The sequence below is a fragment of the Cebus imitator genome, unplaced genomic scaffold (assembly GCF_001604975.1).
Source record: "Cebus imitator isolate Cc_AM_T3 unplaced genomic scaffold, Cebus_imitator-1.0 Scaffold9, whole genome shotgun sequence".
Taxonomy (NCBI): domain Eukaryota; kingdom Metazoa; phylum Chordata; class Mammalia; order Primates; family Cebidae; genus Cebus; species Cebus imitator.
Genome location: NW_016107324.1, coordinates 11,567,076 through 11,586,853, shown reverse-complemented (window position 1 = coordinate 11,586,853; position 19,778 = coordinate 11,567,076). Strand labels below are relative to the sequence as shown.

Here is a 19,778-nt window from a genome sequence, read left to right as displayed (position 1 = left end):
TTGCATAAATCTGTTGAAAGACTCTTCCTTCTAAGGATTCTTGACATTGCCATTTTAAGTAGATGCAATCTAAAGGCTTGGTGTACTTAGCCATAACATTCTTACACTTGTTTCACCTCAAAGCAGAGGAAAGGAGAAATGTTTACAGTCAAGTTTTAATACTTACTTTTTTGAAATCTCTTCAAATATACTGGACTTTAATAACCTTTGCTGCTTAAATTCTTCCAAGTAATTAAAATCTCCTTTAAGAATCACTTGCTGGTATAAAATTTCAGCCCAATCTGGAACAAAATCATAGGCCTCAGCCACAATAGAAGCCTTAAAAGGAGAGAAGTCGAGGAGGACACTATCAGAGCCCATTCGATGTAAAATCAAAAAAACAAACTGTTCTAGAAAACAACCTTGTATACTCATGTAGAGAACGACTCAGGTTGTTACCAGTTATGTTAGAAGGCTCGATGTATCAGAGGTGGTAAAAAGTCTGGTGTGTGTTTGGCATTTTCCCTCCCATAAAGCCTCAAATTACCTTAAACCCTTTTTAACAAAGGAGACAGGGTCTCTCACTATGTTGGCTCAGGCTGGACTAGAAATTCCTGGGCTCAAGACCCTCCTGCTTCAGCCTCCTGTGTATCTGGGACTGTAGGCGTGTGCTACCATGCCCAGGTTCTTTCAGTGTTTTTAATCTTCCCCTCACAATGAATTGAAACTGCTCAAGAAGAATGTATTATTCCCATCAACTCAGCAGTATAAGGAACAGTGAAAGGGCTGATTCCCTGATAATCCACTTATTTAAAGGGCTAGAACCAATCTCCCTGACTTCCTGTACTAACCTGGGTGTGCCATTCTGTAATTGATGGGGCTAGGAGGTTCTTTCAGGACCACTAGCAAGAGTATTACTCTGAACCTCAACTGTCTTAAGGCAGTGGTCCCCAACCTTTTTGGCACCAGTGACAGGTTTCCTGGAAGACCATTCTTCCGCGGACTGGGAGGGGATGGTTTCAGAATGAAACTATTCCACCTCAGATCATTAGGCATTAGGTTTTCATAAGGAGCCCCTTGCATGTGCAGTTCACAACAGGGTTCATACTCATATGAAAATATAGTGCTGTTGCTGATCTGACGGGGGGTGGTGCTCAGGTGTTAATGCTTGCTTGCCTGCTGCCCACCTGCTGTGCGGCCTTGTTCCTAGCAGGCCATGGACCAGTACCAGCCTGCAGCCTGGGGATTGGGGACAGATGGTCTCAAGGGCCAAAGGTATCTGCCTCTCTGCTAGCCTAACAACAAACCGAAAGCAGACAGCACTGTCTTACCACTGTCTAACCCCTGCCCAAATAATGTACTGGTAAGAAATAAATGAAACTGCCTTTTTATGTTAGCATCAGAAAGTTAAGTCAGAACTGGACTGTCCTGGTTCTGTCATTAGCCCTGAGACCATACCTTTGGGTTCCATGAGTGGGATAATAGGAGAGAGGATAATAGCAGTGCTGGCAAGAGTTCTGCTTTCTTGCTCACCTGATAGAACCGAGGTAGGGCCAGGATACAGTCCATCAGCTTGTGGCGGCTCAAGTTGATGAGCATTGTGTTCTGGCCAGTGTTCAGAAAGTGAATCTGCAGAGTTATCAACTTGGTGAGCCGCTGACAGTGCTGGGCCTGTCGCACACAGGAGTCCTGAAGGACAAGGGTGAAGAGAGGCACAGGTAGAGAAAGACTTTCACCTCCTGTGTGAACCCTCTCACAATGGTATTGACCCCTTCTGTTTCTGGTTGGCCTATGATGCCCTCCTCCTTCATTTGGAATAGCGCAAGGAAAAAAGAAAATAATTCCTACTGCAGACAGTAAGTCCCAAGGCCAGTCTGGAAAAAGCCTTTGGTTACCTTGGCATAGCTCTCTGCTGCATCCAGCATTAGAGTCAGGGCTTTCATCAGTAGTTGCTTCAGCTGGTGCGCATCCTTGAGGCTGTCCTCTGCAAGGGAAATAAAGATGATTTGCTGAGTCTGACGTCCAAGGCAGACTGTTCTCATTCCACCCCGTGATGGGAGCTGGAATAAAAACATCCCAGCCATGTTCACAGGGAGGCAGGAACACCTCACTCAGATAAAGGTTAATGGGCCAGAAATGCACAGACTTATTGTAACTTAACTCGAGTAAGACTGTGCCCCGCATTTCTCTGAAACATCAGGGAAGGTTTACATGGTATCAATATGCATGTTGGTTCCTGGTGGATGATACCCTGGATACACAGGCTGTGGATCCAAGAGTACGATTCTAAGTTGCAAATGCTTTCTGAGTCTGCATTCCATCTGTCTGTCCAAGTGGGGTTCCTGATGAGTGACATACCCGCCTCAATTTTTTTTTTTTTTTTTTTTTTTTTTTTTTTTTTTTTTTTTTTTTTTTTTTTTTTTTTTTTTTTTTTTGTTTTTTTTTTTTTTTTTTTTTTTTTTTTTTTTGAGACAGAATCTTACTCTGCTGCCCAGGCCGGAGTGCAGTGGTGCAAGCTCAGCTCACTGCACCTCCGCCTCCTGGGTTCAAGTGATTCTTTCGCCTCAGCCTCCCAAGTAGCTGGGATTATAGGCGCGTGCCACCATACCCGGCTAATTTTTTTAAGTAGCAGTAGGTTTCACCATTGTACCCAGGCTGGTCTTGTACTCCTGAGCTCAGGTAATTCACTCACGTTGGCCTCACAAAATGCTAGGATTACAGGCGTCAGGCCCGGCCATCCACCTCAAGATTCTAACAGCCAATCTCATGGGCTCTTGTCCTTTGCTCTAAGATGGGGAGGAAGGCAGCAAATCACACTGCCATGTGTGTACCTATGCAACAATCTTGCATGTTCTTCACATGTACCCCAAAACCTAAAATGCAATAAAAAAAATTTTTTTTTACTTAGGGCCAAGTGCAGTGGCTCACACCTGTAATCCCAGCATTTTGGGAGGCTGAGGCGGGCGGATCACAGGGTCAGGAGATTGAGACCCATCCTGGCCAACATGGTGAAAACCTGTCTCTACTAAAAATACAAAAACTAGCTGGGTGTAGTGGCATGCGCCTGTAATCCCAGCTATGCGGGAGGCTGAGGCAGGAGAATCGCTTAAACCTGGGAAGTGGAGGTGGCAGTAAGTCAATATTGTGCCACTGCACTCCAGCCTGGCAACAGTTACAAAAATAATAATAATTTTACGCAGCTAGCAGCACTGTTCTGTTAGTGCTGCTGTGACCTCACTCACCCCAGGGCTGAGACTCAATCAATTTCAGTTGGATGCGGGCAGCTGCCTCGTGGTTCTCGCCAATCTCCCGGCACATACTGAAGCACAGGGCAATCATATTGTGCTTCTCACTGTCTCCAGGACGACAGCGTTTGATATAGTCCAGCAGGGCTGTCTTCAGGGTACCACTCTGCCCAGAATAAAAGAGAACAGCAGGGTGTCAGTCGGGGACTGCAAAGCAGACAGGAGTGGCTGAGTCACCTGGTTCTAAGTTCCTTAAAAACTGCCAAGAAAAAGGAACAGAGAAGCAAAAGTGAGAACGAATACAAGTTTTATGCTATCTTGAGTATGAGAAACAGGCAGGTCCTCTTTGCTGTTGGGAGTGTCAAAGGCTATGCCTGCATATGTTGATCTAACAATGCCATTTCTAGGAATCTATCCCTAAAGAGATACGCAGAGAAAAGTGGTAAGATGAATGTAACAGGGATATTTAATAGCAAACAATCAGAAACAATCCAGATAGATAAGGGCAAGAGAATACCATGTAGCCATTAAAACATACGTAGGAGATGATTTGATTTTGGGAAATATTCATGATATACTTAACTGAGAAAAGCAGGGTATTTCATATCTTCACTGTATAAGTTTTTTAAAAATGTAATTATATGTAGATGTTTTTGGGTATATGTGCAGAGGGCCTATACCAAATTGTTAGTAACTGTCTCCAGATGATGGATAGACATTGAGGGCTTTTTCTGTGTTGTTCTGTTTTCCGAGTGTCTTACACGGAATATGCATTACTTTTGTAACCAGAAAAAAAAGTTATTAAAAGAATATTTAAATGCAGAAGCAAAACTGCCTCAAAAACAATTTCAAAAACCCTCTTGGGGATCTTGAAGATGCACCTAATGTTCAAGACTTGCTCCTCGCTTGATGACTAGTTTGGTCTGTCCTGAAATTGTCCCAGTATTAAAGAAAAACTTTTTCTTTGTCTCTTAATCCTGCCTGGCTGCTCCCAGAAGCCAAAGGTGAAATGAGCAGAAGCAATGAATCAGCCAAATGATCTGTAAACAGGTACTTTGAGGGATATGCCTGGTGTCACAGAGCACACTGAGGACAGATGGGCTTCCCAGAGCCCAAGACCTAACCAAGTCAGGCCTTTGCATCCAAGTTGCCTTCCTGTTCATCATAAATGGCTCCACAGCTTTTGAGTCCAAACTTTTGCATTCGATTCCTGTCCTGGCTCTTAGCAGCACAATTTTTCACGGTCTCCTGAAAATTCTCCACTCTAAAAGCCCTCAAACAACCTTAGAGCTAGATAATCCACTTTCAGCCTGGCTCAGAAAGGGTTCTTGTCCCTGTCAGAGAAGGCATTTATAGAGGCAGGTGACAGAGGCTGAGGTGGAGGAAGACAAACTTGTTTTCTTCAGTATTTAGCATTAGCATATTCACTGCCTGATCTGAACCAGAATCTGAAGGCACTGGTTATATTGTGTGTCTTTGGAAGGTCCCTAATTCTTCCCTCCATTTTCCCAAGAGTCTACCCTGATTGAGATTATTCCCAAGAAAAACTGAGGCTCCTGAATTGTCAGCAGTACACCTCATCCTGGAGCTCATTACTTTCTACCTACCGGATCCAGCTTCTTCCTCATCAGCACTTCGAAGTAGTGCTTTTTATGCAGCAAATCAAATATGTATGTCATCTCGTTGTACCTTCCAATGCCAGTGAGGAGCCGTACCTGTGAAGGGGGAAGGCAGCTCACATCAGCACTACCTGGAGTCTGGAGTTCTCTGAGCCAGATCACTACCATCAGTGGTTGCTTTCAGATGCCAAGCTCCAGGAGGAGAAGAGCTAATTTCCAGGTTACCACGCTTAGCTCCATCCCATGTACGCAAAAGGGACCCTCTGGAGGATTCAGAAATGCCAGTCACTGGGCCATCACTGGCTGTTCCCCTTCTCTGCTGTATTATTATTATTTTTTTAAAGAGTCTTGCTCTGTCACCCAGAGCAGTGGTGCTATCTTGGCTCACTGCAACCTCCGCCTCCCCGGTTCAAGCAATTCTTCTGCCTCAGCCTCCTGAATAGCTGGGATTATAGAAATGTGCCACCATGCCTGGCTAATTTTTGTATTTTTAGTAGAGACAGGGTTTCACCATGTTAGCCAGGCTGGGTCTTGAACTCCTGACCTCAGGTGGTCCTCCTGCCTTGGCCTCCCGAAGTGCTGGGATTACAGGCATGAACCACTGTACCTGGCCTTGCTATCCTTAAATGTGACAAGTGCTAAAATGCCACTTTCCTGGGCAAGTGCTCTTCCTCTTCTCACCACTACTCATGACAGTGGCCAGTGGCTTACTCAAGCCCAGAGAATTTGGGGAGGCACATGGGAACTGAGTTGCCAACTCTTTTCAATTCAGAGAGAGGGGGAAAGTCCAAACCTTGTTTTGGGGGAAAATGCCACTGTCTTAGCCCTCTAGAAAAGTTAACTATTCTGACAAGGGGGTGGGATGAACCTGGAACCTGGCAGGGATCTTCTCCCTTTTGCTCCTTTGGAGCAACTTTTGGTTCTGACAGAAATCGTAACTTGGAGCAGAGGGTTGGGCTGTCCAGCCAACTCTCAAGGAGGTAATGGTATCCAGATGGGCACAACTCCCTAAGACTATATCAGCTCTGGACCGGCCCCCACCCTTTCTACTCCTCTCAGAGGTTTCTACCGAATGGAGACTGGAGTTGAGGGGGCTACTTACCACCAGCCCATACTCCTCACTGGGGGCCAGGTGGTTATCTGTGAGCATCCGGGCAGCCTGTAGGACTCGGATGATGCCCTCCATGTGGCATGTCAGGGTGAAGCAATGATGTGCCAGGATCAGGAGCTCTGTGGCTGGGTGGGTGAGGCACCGTTAAGATAGGATTATGAACCCTGGCCACCCACTGTCAACCTCTCTGCCTGGTGGAGAAGGGGCCTGTCTGGAGAGGGCCCTCCCACCAGCCCTTCGAGGTCCCTAAACTCAGCAGCTGTAGCTCTGACACAGATCCTTGATGACATTCAAATCATTCTCAGTCATAGCAAAATCCTCAAAGACAGTCATATAGTGACTGTATCCCCAAAGGGCCCCCAAAATGAGAACACAGCACCCTTGCCTTCTAAACATAGAGAAACTTTCTGCAGAGAAAACTAAAGGAGTTCCTGCCACATGAATCCGAGGGCATTCTCTGCTCGTATCCCAGTGGAAGGTCTCAGGGCCCAATCACCATTTGATGTTCTGGCTTTCTAGAGTAGTGAAAGATCTGACATGCACAGATTATAGTATTTTTTAATCACTGTAAGCACAATTAAATGGCAAATGGGAAAAAATATCTGCAATGTCAGGACTGAAAAAGGTTCTCTATCCTTAATACATGCTGCAGCCTCTGGGCTTTTGCATCTGCAGGGCCCTCTCTGGTCCTACTGACTACTAAGCATCCCTGACAATGTCCTTCAGGCCTTCGTTTAGACATTTCCTCCAGATCTATCTTGACCCCATCATTCTGGCTCTGTGTATTAAAATCCTAGTCTGAGCTCAAGGGATTGCTTATGTACCATATCCTAGATGCTTACAGTGTCTGGCACATGGTTGGCACTCAGTGAATATTGTTGAATTGGACTGAAGAGATACAGAAGACTATTTTTATTTACTTTTAAATTTATTTTAGAGATGGATCTCACTCTTGCCTAGGCGAGAGTTCAGTGTTTGTTGCAATCAGAGCTCACTGCAATCTCCAACTCCTGGGCTCAAGGGATCCTCCTACTTCAGCCTCTCAAGTAGCTGGGACTGCAGGTGTGTGCAGCCATGCCCTACTAAGTTTTTAAAACTATTTTTAGAGACAGGGTCTTACCATGTTGCCCAGACTGGTCTCAGACTCCAAGCCTCTAATTATCCTCTGGCCTCAGCCTCTCAAAAGCACTGGGATTACAGGTGTGGGCCACTGTTCCCTGCCCTAATATACAATTTTTCATTACATAGAAGAGAAATCCTGTCTAGCCATTATATAGAATAATATTCAATGTCACGAAAAATATTAATGACAGCATATTCATAAAGTTAAAAAGAACTATACTGAGTATAATGTCATTTTTTTAAAAAAGAGAACTTACCACACATTCTAATGCCTATAATTAGTTAGATATTATGGCAAATAAACAAGCTTTGAAATCCATGGACTGGGTTCAAACACCACTTAATAGATGCAATCAGCTTTCCTAAGGTAAAGTTTTCCTCCTTTCTGAAATGGGGACAATACTATTCACTTTGCAGGGCAATGTAGGAGTGAAATAAGTATGTTGAGTAAAGGTTACCTTTCTGTATGATTTTAAATTGGGGGGTACTCATCCATACTTTCCAAATTTTCTTCAGTGAAGTTAAGGCTTTCTAACAAGAACTTATAACCCCTGCTGGAGGGCTCGGTATTCACAGCAGGAACAAGGATCCAAACTGAATGTGAGAGACTGACTGGGAGACTTTTGAGACCTGTTTAGACCCAAAATATATAAGAAAAAGGCCAAGAACTTACTGCAAGACAATTCCCCATGGGGAACGGAGGAAATCTTATCCAACAACTTCATTCCTACCAATGTGCGGTCTTGACACAGAGTGATAAGCTGAAGAAATGTGTGGCTTTCCTCTGTTGGGCTGAACATCTGCTTATGTCCTGTACAGGGAAGTGTGGAGACAGGTGCTGGTTTTATCACAAGAGGCCCACTCTGCCCAGGCATGGGCACAAGGAGGTAATGCTAATGGAGCTCTGCAGCTCTCTGCTTGTTGAGCTCAAAACCCTTGGCCTGTTGGTCATTTTACAGGACAGGGGTTCTTTAGCTCAGAAAGCCACAGCTACTCTTAATGTAATCATAAAATAGAAAGCAACAACTACAATACAACAAAAAACATGCTGAATTTTGTTGTATTTAAACAAAATACATCGCTGGAATCCAGAAATCTGAGAGAACTACATACAGGATGAATATAAGCACCACATCCAAATCCTTAACACTGAGAACTGGAGAATGCTGTCAGAGAGGTTGGGGATCCCTAGGGGGTACAGCACCTGTTCCCTGTGATGGAGTCAGCAGCTCCCGTGTCACCTCTTCTGCCACGAGTTCAGCCACAGTATCTAGCTTAAGGCCCTGGGTGCTGATGAAGGCCTGGGCTCGTCTGCATCGGTCAGGCTGCTGTGAGGCCAAGATTTCCCGGAGCATGACTTCACCATCCTGAGAAGCAACATCTGTGTAGGAACAGCCCAACTTCTAAGAGGAAGACAAGCCATTTTTAGAAGCCAGGAAAAAGCAAAAGACAGCCCCTTCTGAAATCTGACGTGGCCAGACTCCTGTTTTCCAAGCTCAGAGACCCCTCACCCTCAGCAGGAACCTTAAAAAAAACAAATACTGTTTTCTAACCCTTTCCATCATTTCACCAAAGCCAAATCCAGGTAAAAGAAAGGCTTGTCTTCAGAAAGCATCAGGTGACTCTCTTTCTGAAAACTGATTTTGTGTGTGTGTATGTATGTGTGTGTATCACTCAGGCTGGAGTACAGTGGCATGATCTCAGCTCACTGTAACCTCTGCCCCCTAGGTTCAAGCAACTCTTCTGCTTCAGCTGGGATTACAGGCGCCTGCCACCACACTTGGCTAGTTCTTGTATTTTTAGTAGAGATGGGGTTTCAGTATGTTGGCCAGGATGGTCTCAAACTCTTGACCTCAAGTGATCAACCTGCTTCAGCCTCCCAAAGTGCTGGGATTACAGGTGTGAGCCACCACACCTAGCTTGATTTTTTAAAATATTATGGAATGTAGGAACACTGACAAATGCAAGAGCCCTTATTATTCCCAGAGCAGCAGCAAAACCCTCAATTTCCAAAGAAGTCTGTGAGTCTTCTCCTAGACAAGGACTTTAGGGTTTGGCTTTATTTCTCTTGTGCTCTTCTACTTCCAGTCTACTGTTTTTCTCCCCCAACCAGCACAAAGCTACAGACAATTTCTGGTTGCTCTGGCTCTTGTCTTTATAGTCATCACATTCCATATGGAATGCTCCAAACAATCATAAGGCAAAGCCTAAGATATTAAGTCTAGAAAAGACCCTTCATAGTCAAATCATCATTTATAGATGATTACACAGGCTCACAGAAGTGAAATGTCTTGCCCTAGCTTTCTGGTTTGCTGAGCTGCAGCCAGGAGTCAGATTGCCCTGGCACCTGGCCTGGTGTCTTCCCTACCATTCCCCAAAGATGAACTTATGGGGGCCAACATCCTGACAAAACTGTCCTTCCAGGTTATGATTATCATCTAAAAGGCTGACTTGGCAATGTACAAAATCAACCTAAAATTTCTCATTTCCCTCCCTCTCAGAAGAAGCCCAACCCCTTAGCACATACCTTGGCAAGATCATACAGACAGAGGACCTGTCGACAGTAGTTCTTCCCATGGAGGCATTTGTTTGTCAGCACTTCCAAGTTAGTCACCACTTCATCATTGGAGGGCAATGTCACAAACTTTTGACTATCCAGACTTGAGGCTGGAAGCAAATATAAGTCTGAGGAGCTCTAAGCTGGCAGGTTCGGGCCTCTCCCCAGCTCTCTATGGCTCTACCTCTCTGCTCAAAGCTCCCTGCACTGCACTCCCATGACTCCAATTGGGGATAGGACACTGCTAACAGGGCCCCGCTTCAACTTCTTTCATGGCCTTCCAGAAAATCCCAGCCTGGGATACTTCAAAGACCTCATATGCTATAAAGACTCAAGGCCACCTAATGAGTGCTCTAGAGATCAGCACCAAAGATGTTTGCCAGTCTCCTCTGTATGTTCTCTCTCCTATATCAAATAAGTCACCAAGTATAGCTGACTAACTCCATGACATCCCTCCAGCTGTGGCCTTAGTTCCAGCCTTCATCACTCTGTATTCTGAGAAGCTGTTATCTGTCTCCTGCTGTCAGCCCCTCACGCCCAATCAGTCTCTGACATATTTCTAAAATGCAAATATGCTTTAATTTTTTTTTTTCTTTAAATAAGGACAGAGTCTCACTCTGTTGGCCAGGCTGGAGTAGACTGTCATGATCTCAGCTCACTTCAACTTCTGCCTCCTGGGCTCAACAAATTCTCATGCCTCAGCCTCCCGAGTAGCTGGGATTACAGGTGTGTACCACCACACCCGGCTAATTTTTACATTGTTAGTTGAGATGAGGTTATGCCATGTTGGTCAGGCTGGTCTCCAACTCCTGGCCTCAAACTGATCCATCTGCCTCAGCTTTCCAAAGTGCCAGGAATACAGGCATGGGCCACCGCACCCACCTGCAAATATGCTTTTATTTAGAGTAAAATTAAAATCCATTCCTGATTTGTTATTTAAAAAGAAAGCTCTTAGCTTCAAACAGAAGATAGTAATTTGATAAAGAGTTTCTATCAGAAAAAACAGTAATATCCATATTACACTTTCTAATGACAAAAACAAAGTAGAAAAATTTAAGTATCAATAAAGCATTGTCAAAGCTTGGTACATCTGTATAGTGGAATACTCTGCAGCCATTAGAAAGAAGGGGGTCAATCTATACGTACTGATGGGAAAAAAGGAAGGTCAACATGAAGTAATCTCATTTTTGTAAAAAACAAACATTATGTGTGTGCCTATAAGTAGAAAATGCATACCAAGCAAGTAAAACATGGTTATTCCGGGAAATTTAGTCAGAGTACTGTTGAATTGGCTTTTTTTTGGATGAAGTCTCACTCTGTCGCCCAGGCTGGAGTGCAGTGGCACCATCTTGGTACACTGCAACCTCTGCCTACTGAGTTCAAGTGATTCTCCTGCCTTAGCCTTCTGTGTAGCTGGGTTTACAGGTGTGCGCCACCATGCCTGGCTAATTTTTTGTATTTTTAGTAGAGATGAGGTTTCACCATGTTGGCCAGGCTGGTCTTGAACTCCCGACCTCAGGTGATCCGCCCACCTCAGTTTTCTAAAGTGCTGGGATTACTGTACCCAACCTGAACTGACTTTTTACTTTATGCATTTCTGCGTTATGTGATTTGCTATACTACACACTTACTAATTTTTATTTTAAAATACTATTAAAAAGTGCTGTAGGCCAGAGGTGGTGGCTCATGCCTGAAATCCCATCATTTTGGGAGGCTGAGGTGGGAGGAACCCTGGAGCTGAAAAGTTTGAGGCCAGCCTGCGTAACACAGTGAGACCCCACCTCTACAAAAAATTTAAAAATTAGCTGGGCATGGTGGTGTGCACCTGTGGTTCCAGCTACTCGGCAGGCTGAGGCAGAAGGATTGCTTGAGCCCTGGAGGTTGAGTCTGCAGTGAGCCATGTTTGCACTACCACACTCCAGCCTGGGCAACAGAGTGAGGCCCTGTTTCAAAAACAACAATGACAACAACAACAAAAAAACCCTTAAAGAGGAAATAAATAAAATGCAGTTCAAACCATGTTATTCCCCTGGTTAAATTTTTCACTGGGAGTTTCAGTTCTAGGTAAGTTGGAATAAGCTCAATCTACTTATTGATTGAGTCTCTCCCACTGAATTTAATACAAAACCTGGACACAATACAAGTTGCAGCTATATAAGGGCTCTGAAAAGTAAAAAGTAGCAGGTAAATTGAAGATGACCAGAATTATCATTTCCGCCATTCTAGCAAGCTCTAGCCTGAATGCAGTGCTGCCTAAAACCTAAGAACTAAGGGCTGAGATGAAGTGTGAGTGCAAGACAAAGCGAATTCTAGCAGCTCTCCAGTACCAGTTTGAAGAGTGGAAAGAGGAACTCCTAATTCCAATTCTTCCTTGTCCTGGCTCCCAAGCAAGCCACTGCCAGTGGTGGCAGAGGCTGCAATGCCAAGTGGCAAGAGCTAAAGCTCTCAGGGGAGCCTTCTTTTCTGAGCAGAGGCACTCTGGTCTCAGGAGGGCAGAGTAGACCCCTGTTGCTTTTGCATTAACCTCCTGTTGCTTGGCCCTGGATGCAGGGATAGTCAGGGAAATGCAAGACAGAGTGGGGGTAACTAAACTTTTAGCTTTTGGCCAAAGAACTGAAAAGAGAAGCCTCAGGGAACCAGAAATTACCTGGCAGAGCCCTGGGAAAGCAACCCAATAAATTTTTATGAACTACAGGGCTCACTCCTGGACTACACGTGTATGGCTTTGATCCTAACTAGCATGTCAAAGCCTCTGAGAATGGAATTAATGGATAGATCACTACCAAGGTCACAGATTGACCAGTGGATGGTGTGCTCACACAGGACAGCTCTGAATAGTACAGCAAAGGAAACGGAACTGATGTTGAAATCACAGCACACAGGCAGTGGTTTAGAACTTCAGCCTGAACCTACCCAGGTCAACTGTCTGCTAAAAAATATCAACATCCTTCATAGGATTTAAGTAAGATCCACAGTCTCAAATAGCATATTTGAATAATACACTATTCAAAATGTCCAGATGCAGCTAGTTGTGGTGGCTCATGTGGATCACCTGAGGCCTGGCCAACATGGCAAAACCCCATCTCTACTAAAAATAAAAAAAAATTAGCCAGGTATGGTGGTGCACACCTGTAATCTCAGCTACTCGGGGATCTGAGACACAAGAATTGCTTGAAGCTGGGAGGTAGAAGTTGCAGTGAGTGAGACTGTGCCACTGCACTCCAGCCTGGATGACAGTGAGACTCCATCTCAAAAAACGAAAACAAGAAAACAAACAAAAAAACCCAAAATGTCCAGATGCAACCCCAAATTACTCAGCATAAAACAAAAGCAGGAAGACTTCAACTCACGTAAGAAAAGACATTAAAATGATGCAAATGTTAAAATTATCTGACAAAGACTAAAGCAGCTATAATACAAATGTTCCAGTAAGCAATTCTGAATGCTCTTGAGACAAACAGAAAAATGGAAAGTCTCAGCAAATAAATAGAAGGTATGAAGAACAAAATGAAAATTTTAGAACTGAGAAATACAGTTACGTGCTGGCTAACAATGTTTCCATCAATAACAGACTGCAAATACAGTGGTGATCCTGTAAGATTATAATGGAACTGAAAAATTCCTATACCTAGTGACGTCACAGTCATTGTGACATAGTACAATTACTTCATTTTTAGATAAAAATGTACAGTAATGTATGGTAACATCCTAGGCTTTCACATTGCCTTACCACTTAGTGACACCCAGAGCAACTTTTAGTCCTGCAAGCTCCATTAACGTTAAGTGTCCTTTACAAATTGTACCATTTTAAAAAATCTTATTTTTAAGTGAAAATCTCCAATTGTTTATTTCCTGAAGCTAAAAAATCTTTATACCATATTTTTACTGCACCTTTTCTATGTTCAGACATGTCTAGATACACAAATATGTACCATTGTGTTACAGTCACCTACAGTACAGTAGCATGCAGTACTGGCTTGTAGCCCAGGAATGACAGGCTATATACCATTTAGCATAGGTGGTATACCACCTAGGTTCCTATACCACCTACGTTTGTATAAGTACACTCTATGGTGTTTGCACAGTGACGAAATCACCCGACAATGCATTTCTCAGAAGGTATCCTGATTGTTAACAACGCATGACTGTAACTGAAATTTTAAAATCATAGAAAATTCAATAGCAGAATGGACATGACAGAGGAAAACGTCAGTGAAATTGAAGAGAGACTAACAGAAGTTATCCAATCTGAACAACAGAGAGAAAAAAAGTTAAAAAAAAAAAAAAAAATTAGCCGGGTGCGGTGGCTCACACCTGTAATCCCAGCGCTTTGGGAGGCCGAGGTAGGCCGATCACAAAGTCAAGAGACCATCCTGGCCAATATGGTGAAACCCCACCTCTACTAAAAATACAAAAATTAGCGGGGTGTGGTGGCGTGTGCCTGTAATCCCAGCTACTCAGGAGGCTGAGGCAGGAGAATCGCTTGAACCTGCGAGGTGGAGGTTGCAGTGAGCCGAGATTGCACCACTATACTCCAGCCTGGCAATAGAGTGAGACTGTCTCAAAAACAAAAACAAAACAACAAAACTTCAAGGACTCATGAGACGATAACAAAAATTATAAATTCATGTCCTTGAAGTTCCAGAAGGAGAGGAGAACAGGTGTGGTGCTGAGAAAATATTTGAAAAAATTATGGCTGAACACTACCCAAATTTGGTGAAATACATAAACCTACATATTCAAGAAGCTCAGTGATCCTCAAAGAGAATAAAGCCAAAGAAATACATATCCAGTTACATTACAATCAAACTGCTGAAGACCAAAGACAGAAAAACATATTCACAGCAACCAGAGAAATATGCTCTATTTATACAGATCAACAATGATTCAATTAACTGCAGATTTTTCATCAGACACCCTGGGAGGCCAAAAGCAAGTGAAACAACATTTTCAAGTGCTGAAAGAAAAGAACTAATTTTCTTATTTATTTATTGAGATAGGTTCTCGCTTTGTTGCCTAGGCTGGAGTGCAGTGGCATGAACACTGCTCACTGAAGGTAAAATAGAGACATTGTCAGATGATGAAAAACTGAGTATTTATTAAAAAACAAAAACAAAACCCTAAGAGAATCTGTTGCCAGCAGACAGCCCTAAAAGAAGTCCTTCAGCCACAAGGCAAAAGAAACCAGAAGGAAACCTGGGACATAAGGAATGATAAAAGAACAATAAAAGTTGTAAATATGATAGACTATTCTTTGGGGTTTATTAATATATATTTTTTGGTTAAGAACAAAAACCTAATTGTTTAATGAGGTTTTCAGTGTATGCAGAAATAGTAAAAAACAAGGAGGATGTGAAGGGAGAAGAGTAAAATGAACTAAATGGTGCTAAGATTTCTCCTACATTCTAGCTGAGGTGGTAAAATATTGATTCTAAGTAGACTGTGAAAAGTTAACAAAGTACATTGTTGTCTCTAAAAAAACAAACTGGCTGGGCGCGGTGGCTCACACCTGTAATCTTAGCATTTTGGGAGACCGAGGCGAGGTGGGTGGATCACGAGGTCAGGAGTTCAAGACCAGACTAGCCAACATGGTAAAACCCCTCTCTACTAAAAAGTACAAAAATTAGCTGGGCATGGTGGCTCGTGCCTGTAATCCCAGCTGCTTGGGAGGCTGAGGTAGGAGAATCTCTCGAACCAGAACCCAGGAGGCAGAGGTTGCACTGAGTTGAGATGGCGCCACTGCACTCCAGCCTCGGCTACACAGCGAGACTCCATCTCAAAAAAAAAAAAAAAAAACTATACAAAGATGCACAGTCAACATCACAATAAAATGGAAGACTAAAAAATGTTCAAATAACCCAAAAAGCAGGAAGAAAAAGTTTTCCTTGAAAATCACAAAATGCAGGCCGGGTGCAGTGGCTCACACCTATAATCCCAGCAATTTGAGAGGCCGAGGCAGGCAGATCACCTGAGGTCTGTTATTTGAGACCAGCCTGACCAACATGGAGAAACCCCATCTCTACAAAAAATACAAAATTAGCTGGGCCTGGTGGGGCATGCCTGTAATCCCAGCTACTTGGGAGGCTGAGGCAGCAGAATAGCTGGAACCTGGGAGGTGGAGGATGCAGTGAGCTGAGACTGCACCATTGCACTCCAGCCTGGGCAACAAAAGCAAAACTCCATCTCAAAAACAAAAACAAAACAAAAGAAAAAAATTAAAAAGAAAATCACAAAATGCAAAAACTCACCCAAGATGAGAAAGATAACATGAATAGTCCCATAATTATTTAGGAAATTGAATTTGTGGTTTAAAATCTTCCAAAATGGAAATCTCTAGTCTCAGGTAGTTTTACTGCTAAATTCTACTAAGCATTTAAAGAAGAATAACACCAGTTCTACACAATGTTTTCCAGAAAATAAAAGAGTAGGGAATACTTTCCATCTCATGAAACCAGCATTACCTTGATACAAAAACCAGAAAAGAACAGTACAAAAAAAGGCCTAGTTTGGCGGCTCAGGCCTTTAATCCCAGCACTTTGGGAGGCCGAGGTGGGTAGATCACTTGCGGTCAGGAGTTCAAGACCAGGCTGGCCAATATGGTGAAACCCCATCTCTACTAAAAATACAAAAATTAGCCAGGTGTGGTGGTATACACCTGTAATCCCAGTTGGCTTGGGAGGCTGAGGGAGGTGAATCACTTGAACCCTGAAGGTGGAGGTTGTAGTGAATTGAGACTGCGCCACTACACTCTGGCCTGGGCGACAGAGCAAGATTTTTTCTCAAAAAAAACAAAAACAAAAACCACCCCAAAAAACCAAATGGTACAAAAAAGAAAATGACAGATCAACATTCCTCATGAACATAAATGTAAAAATCTTTAACAAAACAGCAAACTGATTCCAGCAAAAAAATCAAAAGAATAATGCACCAGGACCAAATTGGATTATTTAAATGGGGAATTCAAGATTGGCTCAATATTTTAAAAAATCAATTAATGTACTCTACCATATTAATAGTCTAAAGAAAATAACCCACATGATCCAAGCAACATATGTAGAAATAACATGACTCAATTCAAACATTCATGGTAAAAATTCTCAGCAAACCAGAAATAGAAGGGAACTTCCTCAACATGATAAAATATCTTAAAAAACCTACAGCTAATACCATACTTAATGATGAAAGACCAAATGTTTTCCCTTTAAGGTCAGTAAAAAGGTACGGATGTCCACTCTCACCACTCCTATCCAACACAGTACTGAAAGGCCTAATCAGTGCAATAAAGCAAGAACAAGAAATAAAAGGCACACAGATTGGAAAGGAAGAAATACAACTGTCTCTATTTGCTGATGACATCACTGTCCATGTGGAATATCTCGGGGAATCTACAAGAAATCTAGAATAAGCAAGTTTAACAAAGTCACAGAATATAAAGTTAACATAAAAAAACATATTTCTGGGGCTGGCGCAGTGGCTCAAGCCTATAATCCCAGCACTTTGGGAGGCCAAGGCAGGGGTATCACGAGGTCAAGAGATTGGGACCACCCTGGCCAACATGTTGAAACCCTGTTTCTACTAAAATACAAAAAAAAAAAAAAAAAAAAAAAAAATTAGCACTTTGGGAGGCCAAGGAGGGCAAATCACCTGAGCTCAGAAGTTCGAGACCAGCCTGGCTAAGATGATGAAACACTGTCTCTACTAAAAATACAAAAATTAGCTGGGTGTGGTGGCGCCACCTGTAATGTTAGCTACTTGGGAGGCTGAGGTATGAGAACCTGGGAGATGGAAGTTGCAGTGAGCTGAGACCGCACGACTGCACTTTGGCCTGGGCGATAAGAGCGAAAACTCCATCTCAAAAAAAAAAAAAAAAATTTCTATATACTATTAAGACTGGAAATGATTAAATTTACAGATGTATAGAATACATTTCACTGAACTAGCTACAAATCAGATACATTCCCTCTAACTTTGAAACATAGCTAGTTTAAAAGACATAACGTCTTTCTACTTCATTGACTAGTTATTATCTAGTTTACAGATTACCTGGAAAAAAGTTGTTGTCCCCTTAACTTTGTATAACTATTCTGCCACGAGGGACCCTTCCTTCTTAGAGACAGTGCCAACAGTGCCATTTAAGATCTGGGCCGTCTGCTCTCTTTCACTTACTGCTGTGGACTCTCCTTAGGAGAACGTCAGGCTCTTCTTCCTCAAGCAGCTCAGCACTTCCTAAGAGAGCATGGATCTCCGGGTGCACATCCTCCACACTAGCTTCTCCTGAGGCCAGTGCTCTGCAGTGCAACACCAAGGTGACATCTTGATTATAAAAATGAAAATACTGGCATACTCTACTTGCTTCATGCACACAGCCATCATCCAGTAGGTGCCCAATCAAAAAGTTTAGTGACTCCTGCTCTTTCCAATCCAGTCTACTTTCGCATGTCTCTTTGGATGGAATGCTGTTAAGGTCTAAGTATTTTGATGTGTTCAGAGCAGCCAACTTGGAGAAGGAAAACTCATTGGCTAAACTATCAAAGGAAAGTTCACCACTAGTTGAGATCTGTCGAGAAAATCTGGGCTCTGTTTCTTCCTGATTTCTTCCAAGTGTGTGCTGGGTGATGCGGCAGAGCCAGATCTCCTTCTCCAGCTCCTCCAGCTTGTCCAGAGGCACCGGGTCCTCCTGAGCAAGCCAGTACCCTGCCAGGGTGAGCAGCAGATGGCGCTCCTCAATGCTGCTCTGTCCAGTTGGGTGCTCACATGCCACATGGGCCTGAGCTGAGAAAAAGGAAGAAGCTGCTTTGCTTGAAATTGAATTTTTCTGAAAATTCTCATGGCATTTTTTCCAGAAGTCAATTCTTGCTTGTTTTAGTGACCACTGTTCAATGTGTTTTAGGGTCTGCATTTCCCGTGTTATCTGTGAAATTTAACAAAGCAGATTTTAGCCTTAATGCTAATGTTCCCTAAGTATATCATACTTGTCTTTTTTTTTTCTTTTTTTTTTTGAGATAGGGTCTCAGTCTGTCACCCAGGCTGGACAGCAGTGGGACAATCATAGCACACTGCAGCCTCAACCTCCTGGACCCAAGAGAACCTCCCACCTCAGCCTCCCAGGGAGCTGGGACCACAGGTGTGTGTCATCACACCTGACTAATTTTTAATTTTTTTGTAGAGACAGGGTCTCCCTATGTTGCCCAGACTGGTCTTGAACTCCTGGGCTCAAGCAATCCTCCTGCCTCCGCCTCCCAAAGTGCTGGAATCACAGGCATGAGCCACTGCACCTGGCTTTATCATACTTGTTAAAACCAAATCAAATCAGAGAATAGAGATTTGGCTACAGATGATCCTGGATATTTTATCTGGAAAGTTATGGTATGAAAAACAATTCTTGATTCATCCCACTGAATGGGGTTTAAGTGGAAGCCCCCCTTATATTTAAGTCTATTCAAAGGAAAATAGTTGGAGCATATCTTGCAAACTAACATTACATTTGCAGCACACATTTCTCAATGGGAATTGCAGGCTCATCCATTTCTGAAAGTAATGTGTGTGTCCAAAGTAAAAAAGGCCTCATCTCCTATAAATTATGTATCTCATCTGATTTACTGTTTAATGCTGATTTTAAGAGCTAAGATTTTAAATAACTTAAAAGACCAATGATACCTCTTCAATAACCAAGTTGTCCACAGGTAACTCAGCTAATTCTGCTACCCTTCTGGCCAAAGCAAACTGTCCATCTGTCTGCAGTCTTTCCAAAATAGATCTACATTCATGCTGAAAATTCTCAATGCTATAGCTGGTAATAATGTTAAGATTAATGGCTATGGATGTATCCTTCAAAATTTGGCAAAGGACACACAGTTTCTTCACATCTGGACCTGTGCCAAAGAGGAGAGAATATAAACATTTAGTTAATAAATGCCACTACAGCATTTCAAGAGTAATATGTATCAGGGGGAAAATATACATGTTTAATGTAGTCAAAGGAAAACCAAAAAGCTACTTTTCTTTTTTTTTTTTGAGATGGAGTTTCGCTCTTGTTACCCAGGCTGGAGTGCAATGGCGCGATCTCGGCTCACCACAACCTCCGCCTCCTGGGTTCAGGCAATTCTCCTGCCTCAGCCTCCTGAGTAGCTGGGATTACAGGCACG

General features: G+C 43.1%; 1 protein-coding gene across 1 annotated transcript in view; it reads right to left on the bottom strand.

Moving 5' to 3' along the window:
* Positions 1 to 19,778, bottom strand: part of SPG11 (SPG11 vesicle trafficking associated, spatacsin) — a 100,396-nt gene that overhangs the window by 1,635 nt on the left and 78,983 nt on the right. Inside the window, exons 29-39 of the mRNA XM_037744117.1 lie at positions 19,291 to 19,505; positions 17,800 to 18,544; positions 9,604 to 9,743; positions 8,281 to 8,479; positions 7,750 to 7,887; positions 5,946 to 6,079; positions 4,832 to 4,939; positions 3,222 to 3,390; positions 1,875 to 1,963; positions 1,513 to 1,668; positions 167 to 318 (exon numbers count right to left, since the gene is read on the bottom strand). Of these exons, the coding sequence (XP_037600045.1) occupies positions 167 to 318; positions 1,513 to 1,668; positions 1,875 to 1,963; positions 3,222 to 3,390; positions 4,832 to 4,939; positions 5,946 to 6,079; positions 7,750 to 7,887; positions 8,281 to 8,479; positions 9,604 to 9,743; positions 17,800 to 18,544; positions 19,291 to 19,505 (2,245 nt within the window). The remainder of the gene's footprint in view (positions 1 to 166; positions 319 to 1,512; positions 1,669 to 1,874; positions 1,964 to 3,221; positions 3,391 to 4,831; positions 4,940 to 5,945; positions 6,080 to 7,749; positions 7,888 to 8,280; positions 8,480 to 9,603; positions 9,744 to 17,799; positions 18,545 to 19,290; positions 19,506 to 19,778) is intronic.